The following is a 19001-nucleotide window of genomic DNA, read 5'->3' as shown; positions in this document are numbered from 1 at the left end:
GGAACGGGGGTGCGTTTCAAGGTCACTTCTCTACGTTTTTCATGAATAACTCTAAAAACCCGGCCTCTGGGTAAAACGTATTGCAGTACAAAATGAAAGTACATTAAGTTTCCTACAAAAGGTCCTAGTCATACTTTTAGGGCCAGTACTTTGCGTGCAGATAGCGAGAGAATGCTAAATATCTTGTGCATCATGTTCGTACAGTAGCTTAGGTGGTTTTCTAGGCGAACTTGTAGTTTCCTAACTTGATAGGGCACAAGTGCCACTTATCAAATTGTTCCCTTCTATTTCCTCTAAACCACTGTGGTACGTTGTAAACAATTATTGTGTGTACCTTTTATATAGGGGCTATAGGTTTCCCATTTTATGTTTAAGGATATTATGGCATTGTACTTACGACATGTAGTAACACAGAAATTGATGCCTTCTAATTAACTGTTATGCTGTACATATAACTGATAAGATATGACGCAGGCAACTGTTCTTGGTAGCTGCCATAGCCCATCTAAAATGGGAGGATAGTATTTTATTCACTTCCACATGGCACTTATTGTCAACGCTGAACTTATTTATATTACGATTGGAAAGGTGTATTGCTATGGTATTAATTTTGATTCTGATTACTTCAATACATGTATGACTGGGCCTTCATTACGCGTATGACTTGGCCTTTTTAAAAAGATGATTTTCACTGACAACTGCCTGAATATGGAGAATAAATGCTCTGGAAGTGATAGTATAGTAATAAAATGTGTGTAGCAAGCATGAAAGTTTATTTACAGCATTTAACAACTAATGTAGACGTATCACAACATGGAAAACCTTATAACGTCACTTTCTCTCACAAACAACCCGTGAAATTACCTTCATGTTGGTTGGTTGTTGATTCTGATGAGAATAACCCTGTCAGCAAACTGTGCACAGTACCTCTCTGCTTTCTGTACCTTTGTATTCGCAATGAACCCGACTCCCACTATTCCATTTATTGCTGCTGTTATTACTGCCCTGAATCCATTTGACTGGAAATAATTACGACTTTTCTGTTAAACTTCACCGAATCCTGATATATCTAAATCGATTATTAGCATACCTACCACAAAAAGACTACTGAAACTACATTCTCAGACTCATAGGTTGTTATTGTCTTTATTGTGCTCAGTCTTTTCTGATGCTAATCTCTCCCTTGGCAGTTCCCTCCTAAGGATAAAAATAGGAGACTGATCTGGTATCTTTTTTTCTGATGAAGAGAACGTCATTATGCTTTCTTCAATTACATGTCACAGGATGTTGTTGTTGTTGTGGTCTTCAGTCCTGAGACTGGTTTGATGCAGCTCTCCATGCTACTCTATCCTGTGCAAGCTTCTTCATCTCCCAGTACCTACTGCAACCTACATCCTTCTGAATCTGCTTAGTGTATTCATCTCTTGGTCTCCCCCTATGATTTTTACCCTCCACGCTGCCCTCCAATACTAAATTGGTGATCCCTTGATGCCTCAGAACATGTCCTACCAACCGATCCCTTCTTCTGGTCAAGTTGTGCCACAAACTTCTCTTCTCCCCAATCCTATTCAATACTTCCTCATTAGTTATGTGATCTACCCATCTAATCTTCAGCATTCTTCTGTAGCACCACATTTCAAAAGCTTCTATTCTTTTCTTGTCCAAACTATTTACCGTCCATGTTTCACTTCCATACATGGCTACACTCCATACAAATACTTTCAGAAATAACTTCCTGACACTTAGATCTATACTCGATGTTAACAAATTTCTGTTCTTCAGAAACGCTTTCCTTGCCATTGCCAGTCTACGTTTTATATCCTCTCTACTTCGTCCATCATCAGTTATTTTGCTCCCCAAATAGCAAAACTCCTTTACTACTTTAAGTGTCTCATTTCCTAATCTAATACCCTCAGCATCACCCGACTTAACTCGACTACATTCCATTATCCTCGTTTTGCTTTTGTCGATATTCATCTTATATCCTCCCTTCAAGACACCATCCATTCCGTTCAACTGCTCTTCCAAGTCCTTTGCTGTCTCTGACAGAATTACAATGTCATCGGCGAACCTCAAAGTTTTTATTTCTTCTCCATGGATTTTAATACCTACTCCAAATTTTTCTTTTGTTTCCTTTACTGCTTGCTCAATATAGAGATTGAATAACATCGGGGAGAGGCTACAACCCTGTCTTACTCCCTTCCCAACCACTGCTTCCCTTTCATGTCCCTCAACTCTTATAACTGCCATCTGGTTTCTATACAAGTTGTAAATAGCCTTTCGCTCCCTGTATTTTACCCCTGCCACCTTTAGAATTTGAAAGAGAGTATTCCAGTCAACACTGTCAAAAGCTTTCTCTGCGTCTACAAATGCTAGAAACGTAGGTTTGCCTTTCCTTAATCTTTCTTCTAAGATAAGTCGTAAGGTCAGTATTGCCTCACGTGTTCCAGTATTTCTACGGAATCCAAACTGATCTTCCCCGAGGTCGGCTTCTACAAGTTTTTCCATTCGTCTGTAAAGAATTCGTGTTAGCACTTTGCAGCTGTACTGGAATGTAATCTAGATCCAGTTAACGTTTCTGTTAAAGGACCCAGGGGCAAAATGTGTAGATACAAAGGCTTACAAATAATATAATTTATCAGTAGTAACTATGAAAAGCTGGAACATAAGTGCATGATTAAAACTGGTAAGTGATGAAGCCAAATTGCTAAACACCGAAAAGTTGAATAATAAGAAAAAAGCAGCGTTTCTGTGTTTCTTATTTCTGCTTGTGGTGCTCCACATTCGTTAGCAGTGGTCATACAGACACTATGTTCTTTACAAAAATTTATTCATGAAGATCATTTCAATGCTTAAAATGGGTGAGAGTGGGAGAAAGAGAAAAATTGAATTATATACAAGAGGGGTTATCGAAAATTTTAAAATAGCTGACTGAATTACATTGTAACGAGTTAATACACAACAAAACAATACAATGAAGTGTCAAACCGTCGATATACTGCAGTTAATCATAATGGAAATATGTAGGATGATATTTTGACAGATATATATCATAAATAGTTACACACTACTTTGTGCAAAATAATTTGTGTGGTAAAGGAGATAATACAAAAGTCAATTAGTTTTTGTGAACACTTATCCTTTGTTTCGTGCTATTTTCTGATAGTGGAGAATTAATTAATACTTGTAAATGAAAAGGAAATAGACTAGACTAAAATATAAGAAAATGTAAGTATATTATGAATTTTAGAAACAAGGATGTTGTAGAACTTTTGACTTAATATAGACTTCTTTTAAATTAAAAATTGTTTCTTAGATTTTCCACAAAATACAAAGTGAAAATTAATTACATGATTAATGAGTTTGTAAGATGCAGTTTATGAAAAAGAAAGCTGATATCTAGAACTCCAGGCATCATATCACTATATGAGCAAAAACATATTTCATTACCCTAATTTATATGTGTATATATATATATATATATATATATATATATATATATATATATATATATATACACTCCTGGAAATTGAAATAAGAACACCGTGAATTCATTGTCCCAGGAAGGGGAAACTTTATTGACACATTCCTGCGGTCAGATACATCACATGATCACACTGACAGAACCACAGGCACATAGACACAGGCAACAGAGCATGCACAATGTCGGCACTAGTACAGTGTATATCCACCTTTCGCAGCAATGTAGGCTGCTATTCTCCCATGGAGACGATCGTAGAGATGCTGGATGTAGTCCTGTGGAACGGCTTGCCATGCCATTTCCACCTGGCGCCTCAGTTGGACCAGCGTTCGTGCTGGACGTGCAGACCGCGTGAGACGACGCTTCATCCAGTCCCAAACATGCTCAATGGGGGACAGATCCGGAGATCTTGCTGGCCAGGGTAGTTGACTTACACCTTCTAGAGCATGTTGGGTGGCACGGGATACATGCGGACGTGCATTGTCCTGTTGGAACAGCAAGTTCCCTTGCCGGTCTAGGAATGGTAGAACGATGGGTTCGATGACGGTTTGGATGTACCGTGCACTATTCAGTGTCCCCTCGACGATCACCAGTGGTGTACGGCCAGTGTAGGAGATCGCTCCCCACACCATGATGCCGGGTGTTGGCCCTGTGTGCCTCGGTCGTATGCAGTCCTGATTGTGGCGCTCACCTGCACGGCGCCAAACACGCATACGACCATCATTGGCACCAAGGCAGAAGCGACTCTCATCGCTGAAGACGACACGTCTCCATTCGTCCCTCCATTCACGCCTGTCGCGACACCACTGGAGGCGGGCTGCACGATGTTGGGGCGTGAGCGGAAGACGGCCTAACGGTGTGCGGGACCGTAGCCCAGCTTCATGGAGACGGTTGCGAATGGTCCTCGCCGATACCCCAGGAGCAACAGTGTCCCTAATTTGCTGGGAAGTGGCGGTGCGGTCCCCTACGGAACTGCGTAGGATCCTACGGTCTTGGCGTGCATCCGTGCGTCGCTGCGGTCCGGTCCCAGGTCGACGGGCACGTGCACCTTCCGCCGACCACTGGCGACAATATCGATGTACTGTGGAGACCTCACGCCCCACGTGTTGAGCAATTCGGCGGTACGTCCACCCGGCCTCCCGCATGCCCACTATATGCCCTCGCTCAAAGTCCGTCAACTGCACATACGGTTCACGTCCATGCTGTCGCGGCATGCTACCAGTGTTAAAGACTGCGATGGAGCTCCGTATGCCACGGCAAACTGGCTGACACTGACGGCGGCGGTGCACAAATGCTGCGCAGCTAGCGCCATTCGACGGCCAACACCACGGTTCCTGATGTGTCCGCTGTGCCGTGCGTGTGATCATTGCTTGTACAGCCCTCTCGCAGTGTCCGGAGCAAGTATGGTGGGTCTGACACACCGGTGTCAATGTGTTCTTTTTTCCATTTCCAGGAGTGTATATATATATATATATATATATATATATATATACACACACACATCACTCCCACTAGTTTCCATAAATTTATACAATCACTTAAAGATGAGTGTGTGATACAAATATCAATATTTTTATATTTTCAACTGACACAGTGACTTTCAAACTATTGCAACGCTTTTACATTTAGTCACACATACAGAAAAATTTACAGAATCTCATGAATCACAAAGATCAACTAAATCTTAGCTGGAAGATTTTTAATAGTTGTGCATTATGTGAAAGTAACTTTGTGGAAGGTATTGTAGGTGATATGCAATGTGAATATATTGAAAAAAATGTTAATACTACAAAACAAACAATTATAAGCCTACTGCATAAATGTATTTCACATTACTTGAGTTACCTGTTTCATTGGTGATCACATGTCTAACTTTTTAAATATCAAATATTTAATCTGAGATACCTCTAACAGAGGTTAAGCCTGCACATTACTTAATTTAAATCAACATCTTGTTGTTACCCACTTTTAACCAAAACAAAAGCTATTTCAGTAGTATAATATAGGAGAAGAGTGGCATCTTTATCAAAATACCTTCTACATTGTTATTTCCATAATATTTATTTGTTTTCAGAAGCACATGTTTCCACTATCTATTCTGTATCATTACATAATTCTTGGGCAAGTGAAATTTGATTTCAATTATGTTTTATGTTAACCACACATGTTATTATGATAGTTGTTAATAGTTTGTATTTGTAGTTCATTTTATACTCCCTGTAGTATTGGACATTTCAGACTTTTCATTTGAACACTGAGGCTATCACAACCACAAATCACTCAAAGCTACAATTGTTTGCCCTTTGGAACACTGGTTACCTATAAGTAATATGGTTGGCTAAACCCATGAGTATTTCATAATACTAAGTCTCTTGTACATTCATTGACAGGCAATTATATACCGTCCATGGACAACAGTCAACTTGACGAGGTGGATGACTGCACAAGGTCGGAAACTATCAAGATTTAATTCTGTTATCAAATACATAATTGATCGTGGTTTTGCCTTAGGCAGCAAAAATGTTGATGGCCTAAAGGCCAATGATAGAACACTCCTCACCTTCCTTCTTAAGGAAGAACATTCAGGCACGAGATATACTGACAAGGAATTAAATGATGAAGTGAGTACACTCTTTCCAGAGATTAAATTATCCATAGTTATTATAGGTGTTACATGTGTAAATAAGTTTTCCAGAATTGTTATGGCTGTTACAAGTTTGGCTCCTTGATCGCATGATTATACACTATTTATCATATAGGGAGCTGAATTAAATATCAAAAATTGTCTTTCATATGCTTTCAATCACAGAATTTTGTAAAAGCTAAGGCATCCTGCAAGTGAAGTTTAGTTATTTTTATTAGTTATGAGATAATAGCACACGAGTGTTGCATGTGCAGTTAATTTAATAATCCAAGAGGAATGTCAACACAATACATTAAATGGTTTTATGTCTAAAATATTCTATGTAGACCATAGCTAATCAGTTTTAATTATTATTTATAAAATATGATTAGAAAACATCACAGTGATTAAGGTAGGAAAAGAATAAAAATCTTTCAGAATCACATTAAAACAGGTATTTATGTTATAAGCCCATTATGCATCTTATTACCAGTCAGTGCACATAGTATGCTTCAGACGAGAATACATGAATGCGAGCGTTGTGTACGATAGCACATTTCCATGCTGTGTGAATCAAGGCTATGGGCAACGAAAGTTGTCGCGACCAGTCGGTACAGGACACACAACAGTCAATTGTTGGTCCCTGAAGCTCATGGCAAAGTCCTGTGTGACCTCTGAGCAAATGTCGAATAGCTTTATTTCAGGCTTAGAACTGAAGCATTTCGCATGAAGACATGAACGTGCTCACACTCGCGGCAAGAGAATTCTCCTAGCATTATGACAGTGTGTTCAGCCATCTGATTGGCCAATCATGATTCTTCATCTCGCCACTCGAATACCACAGCCCAACGACGGAAATACTCTTTTAATGAAAGTGCGATTTTTAGAGTGTTCCATTCTAACACGATAACGAAAAAGACAGATCACCACCTATATTTTACAATTAACACTCTGTAACGTCCCATAGTGCTTTCAGCCATTTGAACCATTTGAATTAACACACTATAGTGGAAGAATGCGTTTTTCGTGATTTAAATTACGACATATTCCACGTAATATTTCAATTGCTAAATTTGAAACTGCAGTGGAAGTTAGTATCTCTGTTTAGTATGTATTCTAACTACTACGACAAGCTGTATGGCTCTCTTTCTTTTTGGACTAGAACATCTACGTCTACATCTATACTGTGCAAACCACTGTGATGTATTTCCGCTGTACCAATCATTAGAATTGTTTCCCAATCCATTAAAAAGTGGAGCGAGGGTAGAATACTGTCTGAAGCCCTCCGTCCATGCTGTGATTAATCTAATCTTATCCTCACGATTCCTATGGAAGCGATACACAGGGGGTCCTGGATAGTTCCTACAGTCATCTATTAGAGTCGGCTCTTGGAACTCTGTAGGTAGGCTTTCTCTGAGTAGTTTATCTTCAACAGTCGCTCGCTTCAATTTCCTCAGCATCTTTGCGACGCTCTCCCACGGATCAAACAAACCGCTGTCAGTAGTAGTGCTTCTTCTCTGGAGCAGGATCTATACAGAACAACTAATTTGGACGCTAAACCCTTCCTGCTACTTTGTTGTTCAATTATTTCCAGGCAGTCTACACCATCTCACTGTTTACTTTTCGCCACTTCCTTTTTCAAAGAAGATAAGATGCCCACATCAACAATAACAAATCCACTACAAATAGCGTCATTGTTACACAATAATTTGAGTCACCAGGAGGCATGCCATGTAGGAGTTTCTTCCCTGAAGAACTGATACATAGGTTACTTTCAACAGTGTGGCTTGCTTTGTTTGTGAACTGGTTGCCACGGAATTTCCTTTTATTGAATTTTTTGATGTGTGGCATAGTTCGTATTTATTGTACACTAAAGGATATGTACTTCCACAAATATATATAGCACTTGAGCAACAAACGTTCAGTAACACGTGAACAAACTACTTCAGCGAAACAAAAGTAAATGCTAGCAAAGATAATTATTTACAGACACTAGAAACCTGCACTGTTACGAACATATACAACGTATCATACGTATAATGGCTGGAAACAGAAAGTTCACAGTTCTTTTCGAAATAATGCTGGTTTCTGTAACATAAATAAAGGTGGGATGGCGGCATACATGACTGTAACTTTCAAATTTGGTGTACATAGGTCATTTTTCATTTGAAAACCTATAATGTGCATTTCAATGTAATCAGGAAAGACTATAGAATTTAATATAGTCATAAAAAATTTCAGTTTTTCCATCATTTATAATGTGACAGGACTGTGTAGCTATTGTTAACACTAGATTTGTGCGGCAACAGTGCGCTTAGTTTATTCAGCTGCCGGTACATAGCTCGCTTAAGCTTAACAATAGAATTCCTTTTGCCATTTTGCTATGGTACTGTAGGATTTCAAAGGTCGGTCGCCGGGAGACTGCTGAATCACATGTTGTGTTTGAGAAAAGTCTTCCGAGTTTGCCGATTTCTGCCTACTGGAACGAGACACGACCGTGGTCGAAAAAACAGAACTTATGATGCTCTCACTTTCTATAGGTACGATCTGCTGTGTAACTGAATTCTATACCTTCTGTTTTCTGTTTGATTAATAATATTACGGGAATTGCTGGTCGTTGTTCCTATAGATAGTTATACCCTGTTAATTAAATGCAGCCCTTGTGCCAATCACACTCGTGCTACTGCGGGATGGGAAAGCTCAACGGGCAAATTATTAGTCACCCCTACAGAAATCAATACAAGCATAATACAATGCCGCGTAATTCCGCACCTGGACTTGATAACCGCTTGGGTTTCGTTAGGAAGTGGGTCCAGAACGTTGTGCTTGTACGTCGCATCCAAGTTAAGCCAGTCTGAATGCGCAATTCCACCAAATTACGAGGATGCTGATGGCGTTTCGCCCGCTCTTCCGGGATGTTCCACAGATTTTCTGAGTAGTTCAAGATGGGTGATTTCGTAGGCCAGTCGAGATGTAATAGGGTGAGGGAGTGTTCAGAAAACCAGTCACATATTATCACAACCCAATGACCTTCGCCGTTATTGTCTTTATGTACCTGTGTGAGCAATGGCCTCTGGCGAGGTGACGGACTCCAAATGTTAATTGCATGCCGTTCACGTCGCAATGTTCTCTCGCTAGCAGGTTTGGCTAGGCCTTAATTCACTGATTTCAGTAATTTCTGTCGGATTTCGAGACGATTTTGATGCAAAAGCCATGGAGCACGCCTTCAGTTCCTCTCAGTCGGGATGTTTTCCGACCTTAATTCTGACGTCGTGTTTCGCGGCGGGGTGTGGTACACCACAGCTTGTAGACACACACGAAAGATCAAAAATCCATCAATTTTATACACCGTATGCCCATGGGCATGGCCAAATACGGTTGCCCCTTTTCACGTCTCTGTCATGTCCTTACGTTTATCTATGTTCACATACAACTTCCGCTTGAAACACAAATGTCTCACAGATAGCTACTGCCTTACGCTCACATATTTTGGAATGGGATCGTAACTGTATCTCCGTGTGGGTACTATCGAGATGAACCCTGCACTGATTAACGCAAGATAAGAAGGGGAAAGGGAAACATCTCTATTGACGATTTCTGCATGGAATGTGAAGACATTGAATAAGAAAGGAAAATTAGAGAACGTGAGGGAACAGATGGAGGGACATAATAACAGTCTTGTAAATTTAAGCAGTGTTCGATGGGAAGTGAAGGAGAATTTGAAGCTGGAGAGTATGACAGAATTTACGAAGATTCGGAAAGCAAGGAAAATGGGGTTGGAGTTTTATACAAGAAACAACTAGACAGTAACAGATGGAGGATTGTTCCATTTAGTGACAAGAAGTCAGCAGTGAAATTAAACAGCAGCCCTATAGCTACATTAATTATTCAACTTTACATGCCACATCATATGCAAACCGAAAGGAAGTGGACATTATGAACAGACTGAGAAAGTCTAGGAAGAAAATTGGAAATAACAACAACTGTGATGATGGGGGAATACTGTAGTGGGAAAGGGAAGAACAAAGAACATAGCTGGGGACTATGAACCGAGGAAGACCAGCGAAAGGGGAAAAAAACTGATGCCTTCAGTTTAAGAGCTATCAACGAAATTTACACACGTGGAAAGTTCCAGGTGATGTTGCTAGATGTGAAATAAACTGTACTGCAATGAACTAAACGTTCATAAAAAGCATTAAGATGGCAAAACGTTTCCAGGAACAGACGCCAATACACACCATTATTTACTCCTAGCGGATATTAGGACAAATTTAAAGCATACTCAGATAAGATAACACACAAAGAAATGGGATGTTGGGATATTAAAGAACGAAAACTTTAAGAAAAAGTGACGAATTTGGAACGTGTAAGGCAAAGTGCAGGAATCTGAAGAGTGAAATACTTTTAGACGTGCTGTGTTGCAGGGAATAAAAATAGAAAATGGAGAAGTGAAAAAGGACAAGGAAGAAGAAAGAGTGGATAAGAAGTGGTAGTATATTGGATAAAAATGGAAGAGCACATGAAATGGAAAAACGACAAGTCGGAAGAAGACTTAAGACAGTACGGAAAATTCAGCCATGAACTACGAAGGTTATCTAATCAGGCTAGAAACGACTGGATGCGGAAACTTCGTGAGGTATTAGGAGCATTGGAAAAGAAGGGAAAGTTGCAAGGACTGGACATAACAGTGAAATCTTTTAAAAAAGAGCAGTAAGGGAAATAGGTAAACAAAGAATATTTTATAAACATGAAAATAAGGCAATAAGCAAGTAGAGGAGAAGAGAGTTTCAATGTATTACACATAGGTAACAAAAGTCGTGAGATAACTCCTAAGGTCGTATCACATCGACTTTTGCACAGTGTAGTGCAGCAACTCGACGTGACATCGGCTCAACAAACCGTTGGAAACCCCTGCAGAAATTCCGAGCAATGCTCCTCTATAGCCATACATAATTTCTAAAGTTTTGTCGGTGCAGGATTTTGTGCAAGAGCTGATCTCTCGATTATGTACCATAAATGTTTGAAGGGATTCATGGAGGCTAATATTGGTCCTCAAATCATTTGTTCAAATTTTCCAGAATGTTCTTCGATCCAGTCAGGAACAATTATGGACCAGTGACACTGCACACTTTCATCCATAAAAATCCCATCGTTATTTGGTAACACGAAGTCATCAGATGGCTGCAGATGGTCTCCATGAGGCCCAATACAATCATTTTCAGTCAATGATCGGGTCACTCGGACCAGAGGACCCATCCGTACCATATAAACAAAGCCCACACCGTTACGGAGCCACCGCCAGCATGCACAGTGCCTTGTTGAAAACTCGGGTCCATGGCTTCATGGGGTATGTGCCACATTCGAACAATACCATCAGCTCTTACCAACAGAAATTGGGAGTCATCTGACCAGGTCACAGTTTACCCATCGTGTAGGGTCCAAGTGATCCGGACACGAGCCCAGAAGAGGCACGTTGTGCTGCTAGCAAATGGGCTCGCGTGTGTCAGATGTTGCCACAGCCTGTTAACGCCATATTTCGCCACATTGTTCTATGGATACATTCGTTGTACATTCCACATTGATTTTTGCGGTTATGTCAAGCAGAATGCTTGTCTATGAGCACTGACAACTCTACACAAACACCACTGCCCTTGGTCGTTAAGTGAAGACCGTGTAATGTAATAAAATAAAAAATTTTATTTGGTTTGTGACTATTAGTGCATTGTAATGAAATAAAATATGAGCCGTGACTTATATAAAAAAGAAACACACATTAACGCAATGGCTCAGCATAAAAGAGAAATAACTAATGTAGGAATATTATTAACAGTGTAATATGTTGTTTACTTTAGCCCGATGTGTGTAAGCACTCAGTAAACTAGCTCAGTTCTCAGGGTAGTTACGTAATCGTCGATAATTAATTGTCCTTTTCTTATTTCCCAACACCAGAGAATGTTTGCCAAGTCTGTTCGATGCACACAACTGTAATACGTAACTTCATCGTGGTTTCATCTCGATTCCCCGATATAAGATAACAAGAGTAGCATCTACAACTGAAATCCTATTATAGAACTGGAATCCTGTGACCAGACCTGTTCTGCCTGGGATGTTATCTCGCTGTGTGAAGAAAATCTGTGATTAAAATTGTTAAATTATTAGTAGGTGCGTCCAGTTTCGTGGGATCTGAAATAAAGTTAATTGTCCTAACCGACGGCACATCTCGTAGATGAGCTAAATGAAAAATGTTAAAGATTTTTCTAAGATGGCGCCTAACAATGAAAATTCTTTGTTAAGACCCATGTCTACTTAAGACAGTCTAGGTATCAGACGATCAATTAATTGACCACATACACAAAGTTGTTTTGACAAAATAACCATTATATTTTTCGGTTTTTAAGTACAACTTACATTATCAGCTGGTACAGAAACATGAGCTTTACCCAGGAACGTCCTCTTAGGTCCGAATCCAAGCAGATGAGATTAGCGAATGACAAAGGAAAGATAGCTCAAGAGCTAGCGCAAGAGACAGCGCAAGAGTCCATGGAATAACATGTCCATTGTAGTTCTATCTCTTCGTCTTTGGCGTACTTGTCGATTATTTGTGAAACATTTTTTTTTAAACCCAAGTCCACCCAGGAGAAACAGTACAATGGCCCCCTCATATGGCTGGGTCAAAATCCAGACGATTGTACATGCATGTTTATTCAGTTAGTTTCTAAAATTAGTTTGTGCGTGTTATCATTTAAAATGCATATTTTCTCAAAGTGTAAGGGAGAGCAAGTATAATCTTCTTATTTGTGTGAAAGAAGTTACAGTCCGGAAAAATGTTGACTAACCTCACCGGAAAACGACTTATGTTAACCCCCCCCCCCCCCCCCTCAGCCATTCGGGTTCACGGGCATAGGAAAACCGGGAGTCCCAAACCAGCCCAGGGTTTTCGAACTATTATAACATAACATTTATCCAGTGTCTCAATAATACATCACAATCTGAATATTGTTATTGCTTAAGGATATACTAATTGAATGTTTACCAAGTGCATTAGGTCGGAGAAAAGGTACAATAAAAAAAATACAGTGACAGTAGTTACATATTGATACATGTTACATAAATTTCTCATATGTGATAATCGGAGTGGCAGACACACTTTGACTCTTATAACTGGAGCTTGCTGCCACAACACACGCACTCATCACACACAATACACGTCGCCGATAGTTGATTCTCCGCAGTGGCGGCGCCGGTGTAACGAAGATGGTGGCGCGGCGATGCTGCACGGGACGAAGCTGCCTGGCGCCCCCCAGCACGCGCACTGACAGGCGATTGTTGAGCGGCGGTCGTTGGCCCCCTGGTCAGCTGTTTCACCTCTGCTTGCGAGCCGTCTCCGCATCGTGTTCGTTGAATGCGCGTGAACGTGAAATAACCCATACTACCATTATTGTTAACTAATTCCGTAACAGATGTTAACGGCTAGGGGAAAAGAGAGTTATTCCAAGTTCATTCATCCAATATTCATTCACGAGTTTTTGTTTCAATGTTCTGTAACGTATTCAGGACAAGATATGTTTTCTGTCAAATTCCTTAGAAAATTATACAGTTTATTACTCCGTGACTAGCTAAGTTTGACACTCATAGAATGTCCTGTGAACTTTTTTAGTCACTTTACATAAAGTCCAACTCTGTACCATCGTCCGCAACACGCACGTACGCAGTTGTATAACACACACTGAGTTTTCTACCTTGTCACTATGGTTGGTGTCCAAAGGTAGATTCACTTTGGTTCACACTTACTACCGAGTTCCCCGCGTAAAGCATTTAGCTTCACACGATATTACCATCCATATTACTTTGCTGCACAGCTATAGTCTTCACACATTAACTATTTAAAACTACTTTTTTATATCAGAACAAAATAAATTACTATGTCAGTCGTCAAACTCGAATTGTAGAGTCTTTTTCTCCTTAAATTGTGAAGTGATAAACAAAATGCACATTGACACTGTCTTGATGCGTTTGCTAGCACTTTTTTTCTTTTCTTATATAGCACACGCTGATGCTTCTACAACTGACATTGTTTCACATATACTGTCTATTGAAACATTATTTATCCTGTTAAAATTGACATTACATTTTCAGTTTGGCAAGTCATGACATTAACATTTTGTCCACATTAGGATTTGATGTTATTTATAAAATTTTGTCATGAACTGTCCTCAACCTTTCGTGCCTAAAGTAGACCTTGGGCCGTCTGGACTATCGATCTTCAGGCAGTTACATGTGTGTTATGAGCCATGCCTCATAGATCCACACCCTTAACTATTCTAAATTTTAAGTGAGGAACTGTTTGCCGTAAGACCAGGTGTCATCTTCATGGATACAATCCATGTTTTCGTACGCTTCATTTCCTGATAGACCTCAACCTTACACTTGAAGTCATGAAGTTACTTTCTCTGCATGAGATGCTCTCTATAGTTCTCAATACTGTCCCCCGGACGCATGCAATTACATGGCTGAAGGCCACTACCGGAAGAAACAAACTGTCATGAGGTCTCAATAGTGTTCTTACGTAATCATAATATGCTTGTTTATATTCACACACCTAGAAGTCAATTATTTCTCACTATTTCACATCATTATTTCCCATGTACTCTGGAAAGTTCTTGATCACATAACATTAAATCACATTTTATTTACTAAAATTGGGTACTCACAAAAAATGCACAAGAAATTCTTATATTAGTATACACACAATACTGACAACTGTCTTTTAATTCTACCTTCAATGCAAGTTATTCGTTGCTACTTCTTATTGTTTGGAAATCAAGTTCATCCTTCAGACTGAAGGTCTTATTACCACCATATCTTATTTTAAAAGTACAAAAATATCAATGATATTGACACGTGAACATAAAATTTCTCACTTACTAAAGTAAATTCTGGTCCTAGCACAGTGTCTAATGCAGAGATCAATACACCCATGCTGACATTCAAGCCGAATGGAAGCACGCGAAATTGGTACGTCCTCCCACCAAAAATAAAGGCAGTATATTTCCTGCATTGTTCTGTTAAAGGGACCTGGCAATATGACATTTTCAAATCGATACTTGATAGAAACGTTACTCCATGAAACTTCTGTATTTGTTCATCCAGGTTTTCTGGCCTTGTCCTTACTGGTATTATAATTTTGTTGATGTCTCTAGCATCAAGTACCAATCTGATACTCCCATCCGCTTTTCCCACAGCTAGTAAGGCACTGCTATAGGGAGAAAGGGACGGGTCAATGATTCCCCAATCCAATATTTTCTTTATTTGCTTCCACATAGCTTCACGTTTACTCCACGGCACGGAATAAGAAGCATGATAAAACATCTGATGCGGATATACCTGCATATCACATACGTAGCCCTGAATTATTCCGGGTTTTCCCGAAAATGTGCCAGCGCAATCACTCAATAATTTAGAGAGCTCATGCTGTTGCTCATCGGTTAATATCCTGACTCCTCAACCTTGGATTGAATCTCCTGCCGTATCTGAGCGACTTCTTCGTCATATTGCTCATTTGTTTCAGGATACGCCTTTAGTGGTACATTATCGTGAATATTGAGTACAAAGGGTTCTACTTCTATCTTTTCGAACCACCGACAATACCTATTGTACCTTGCCATTGTTTTAATCAATGGTAATTGCAACTCCTTGGTAGGCGTTCGCAGGAAGCACAAGCCCTGAGGGATGTCGATTATAGCACTCCTTTCCCTCAGGATGTCCCATCCCAGGATGCAAGTTGCAGTTAAATTTTTAACAATGAGGAACGTGCATAATATCGTATCATTTCCTATTTCTAATCCTGCCTGCACCTGGGCCTTGACACTTCGTGCCTTTACCCTTTAGCCCCCTCGTAATTTTACAATTTTGAACCGGCAACGTAGGCAGTCTTTTATTGTCGTTAATAACGTTAAAGAAATCCTCAGACAATACTGACAGAGCCGCTCCTGTGTCAATCAAAACCTTAGCAAGTGCACCGTTTACTTTCACGTGTACTGCGGCCTGCACAATCTTTGTTTGCTGCTCAGAATCTTTACGCGGTTCGGTGATTAATTCCTCCCGCAAATCCGGGCTGTTATTATAGCGCAGCATAGCAATCCGATTATTGTTATTTTCGAGTCTGCCTTCGCTACTATTCCTGATGGTCGAGTGCCGAAGGCTTACATCGACCCCCTGCAGTTTGTTGGTTGGTTCTCCTCGGTAACTTTTGCTATTTGCACATTTTGCTGTCTGTTCGCACTATTTTGTGAGATACTTGGTTTATTAACCCATGTTGGAATCGCAGTATTCCCCGGCATGGGAACAGCTTCGACACTATTAATCGGGACTCCCTGCTCCGGTCTATTTGACTGCGCCGACCAGTTAGCAGTCACATTCTGACGCCACTGGCCAACTTGTTTCATACTTTTGGGTTGAAAATTACTTCAGTAATTCTCATCGTTTCTCCTTCTTCGATTCATCGTGTCATTTCTATCCTTATGGGTAACAGAAGAAATACTTCAGTTGATTGATGAAAAATGGAAGTACAAACATGTTCCGGGAAAATCAGGAATACAGAAATACAAGTCGCTGAGGAATGAAATAAATTGGAAGTGCAGGGAAGCTAAGACGAAATGGCTGCAGGAAAAATGTGAAGACATCGAAAAAGATATGATTGTCGGTAGGACAGACTCAGCATACAGGAAAGTCAAAACAACCTTTGGTGACATTAAAAGCAACGGTGGTAACATTAAGAGTGCAACGGGAATTCCACTGTTAAATGCAGAGGAGAGGGCAGATAGGCGGAAAGAATACATTGAAAGCCTCTATGAGGGTGAAGATTTGGCGGATGTGATAGAAGAAGAAACAGGAGTCGATTTAGAAGAGATAGGGGATCCAGTATGAGAATCGGAATTTAAAAGAGCTTTGGAGGACTTACGGTCAAATAAGGCAGAAGGGATAGATAGCATTCCATCAGAATTTCTAAAATCATTGGGGGAAGTGGCAACAAAACGACTATTCACGTTGGTGTGTAGAATATATGAGTCTGGCGACATACCATCTGACTTTTGGAAAATCATCATCCACACAATTCCGAAGACGGCAAGAGCTGAGAATTATCGCACAATCAGCTTTACAGCTCATGCATCGAAGCTGCTTACAAGAATAATATACAGAAGAATGGAAAAGAAAATTGAGAATGCACTAGGTGACGATCATTTTGGCTTTAGGAAAAGTAAAGGGACGAGAGAGGCAATTCTGACGTTACAGCTAATAATGGAAGCAAGGCTAAAGAAAAATCAAGACACTTTCATAGGATTTGTCGACCTTGAAAAAGCGTTCGACAATATAAAATGGTGCAAGCTGTTCGAGATCCTGAAAAAAGTAGGGGTAAGCTATAGGGAGAGACGGGTCATATACAATATGTACAACAACCAAGAGGGAATAATAAGAGTGGACTATCAAGAACGAAGTGTTGGTATTAAGAAGGGTGTAAGACAAGGCTGTAGCCTTTCGCCCCTACTATTCAATCTGTACATCGAGGAAGCAATGCTGGAAATAAAAGAAAGGTTCAGGAGTGGACTTAAAATACAAGGTGAAAGGATATCAATGATACGATTCGCTGATGACATTGCTATCCTGAGTGAAAGTGAAGAAGAATTAAATGATCTGCTGAACGGAATGAACAGTCTAATGAGTACACAGTATGGTTTGAGAGTAAATCGGAGAAAGACGAAGGTAATGAGATGTAGTAGAAATGAGAACAGCGAGAAACTTAACATCAGGATTGATGGTCACGACGTCAATGAAGTTAAGGAATTCTGCTACCTAGGCAGTAAAATAACCAATGACGGACGGAGCAAGGAGGACATCAAAAGCAGACTCGCTATGGCAAAAAAGGCATTTCTGGCCAAGAGAAGTCTACTAATATCAAATACCGGCCTTAATTTGAGGTAGAAATTTCTGAGGATGTACGTCTGGAGTACAGCATTGTATGATAGTGAAACATGGACTGTGGGAAAACCGGAACAGAAGAGAATCGAAGCATTTGAGATGTGGTGCTATAGACGAATGTTGAAAATTAGGTGGACTGATAAGGTAAGGAATGAGGAGGTTCTACGCAGAATCGGAGAGGAAAGGAATATGTGGAAAACACTGATAAGGAGAAGGGACAGGATGATAGGACATCTGCTAAGACATGAGGGAATGACTTCCATGGTACTAGCGGGAGCTGTAGAGGGCAAAAACTGTAGAGGAAGATAGAGATTGGAATACGTCAAGCAAATAATTGAGGATGTAGGTTGCAAGTGCTACTCTGAGATGAAGAGGTTAGCACAGGAAAGGAATTCGTGGCGGGCCGCATCAAACCAGTCAGTAGACTGATGACAGAAAAAAAAAAAATTGGGAGAGCAGTTACCGCTCGACATACCACTTCCTTTATTCCCATTGCCTCCTTTTTGCCCATTTGCTCTCTCATTTCTATTGCCGCCATATTCATGTCCCCAATTATTATTTCGGCTTAGATTTCCATAACCGTTATTTCTAGGTTTGTGGTTACTATTTATCCCCTAGCCGTTACTGCTTTGTTGTCGTGCATCCTATTGTATCAAATCTAGAGAATCCACAACCGTCATGAATGTCTCTAAATCGTTATCAGGTACGTGTAGCAGTTCTCTCCATACTGAGATCGGCAACATAGATTTCAATATCCTAAGCACGTCGCGTGTAGCGATCGGCTCGGACCGTACCTTATTCTGTTATTATACTTTTCAGAGTATTTTCTCAGTGTTCCTTGCTTGAAATTGTAGACCTGTTTCCGCAATCTCTTTTGTATACCAGCCGACCAAAGTTTGGCCAAAAATTGTTGCTCGAACT

General features: G+C 40.2%; 1 protein-coding gene across 4 annotated transcripts in view; it reads left to right on the top strand.

Annotated features, from left to right (window-relative positions):
* LOC126416625 (cytochrome P450 4C1-like) overlaps positions 1-19001 on the top strand; it is a 267648-nt gene that overhangs the window by 138300 nt on the left and 110347 nt on the right. For all 4 annotated transcript variants that reach the window (XM_050084382.1, XM_050084383.1, XM_050084385.1 and 1 more), the window contains exon 4: positions 5872-6102. In XM_050084382.1, coding sequence (XP_049940339.1) covers positions 5872-6102 — 231 coding nt within the window. The remainder of the gene's footprint in view (positions 1-5871; positions 6103-19001) is intronic.

This window comes from Schistocerca serialis, chromosome 8 (genome assembly GCF_023864345.2).
Source record: "Schistocerca serialis cubense isolate TAMUIC-IGC-003099 chromosome 8, iqSchSeri2.2, whole genome shotgun sequence".
Taxonomy (NCBI): domain Eukaryota; kingdom Metazoa; phylum Arthropoda; class Insecta; order Orthoptera; family Acrididae; genus Schistocerca; species Schistocerca serialis.
This window is presented reverse-complemented; position numbering and strand designations above follow the sequence as displayed.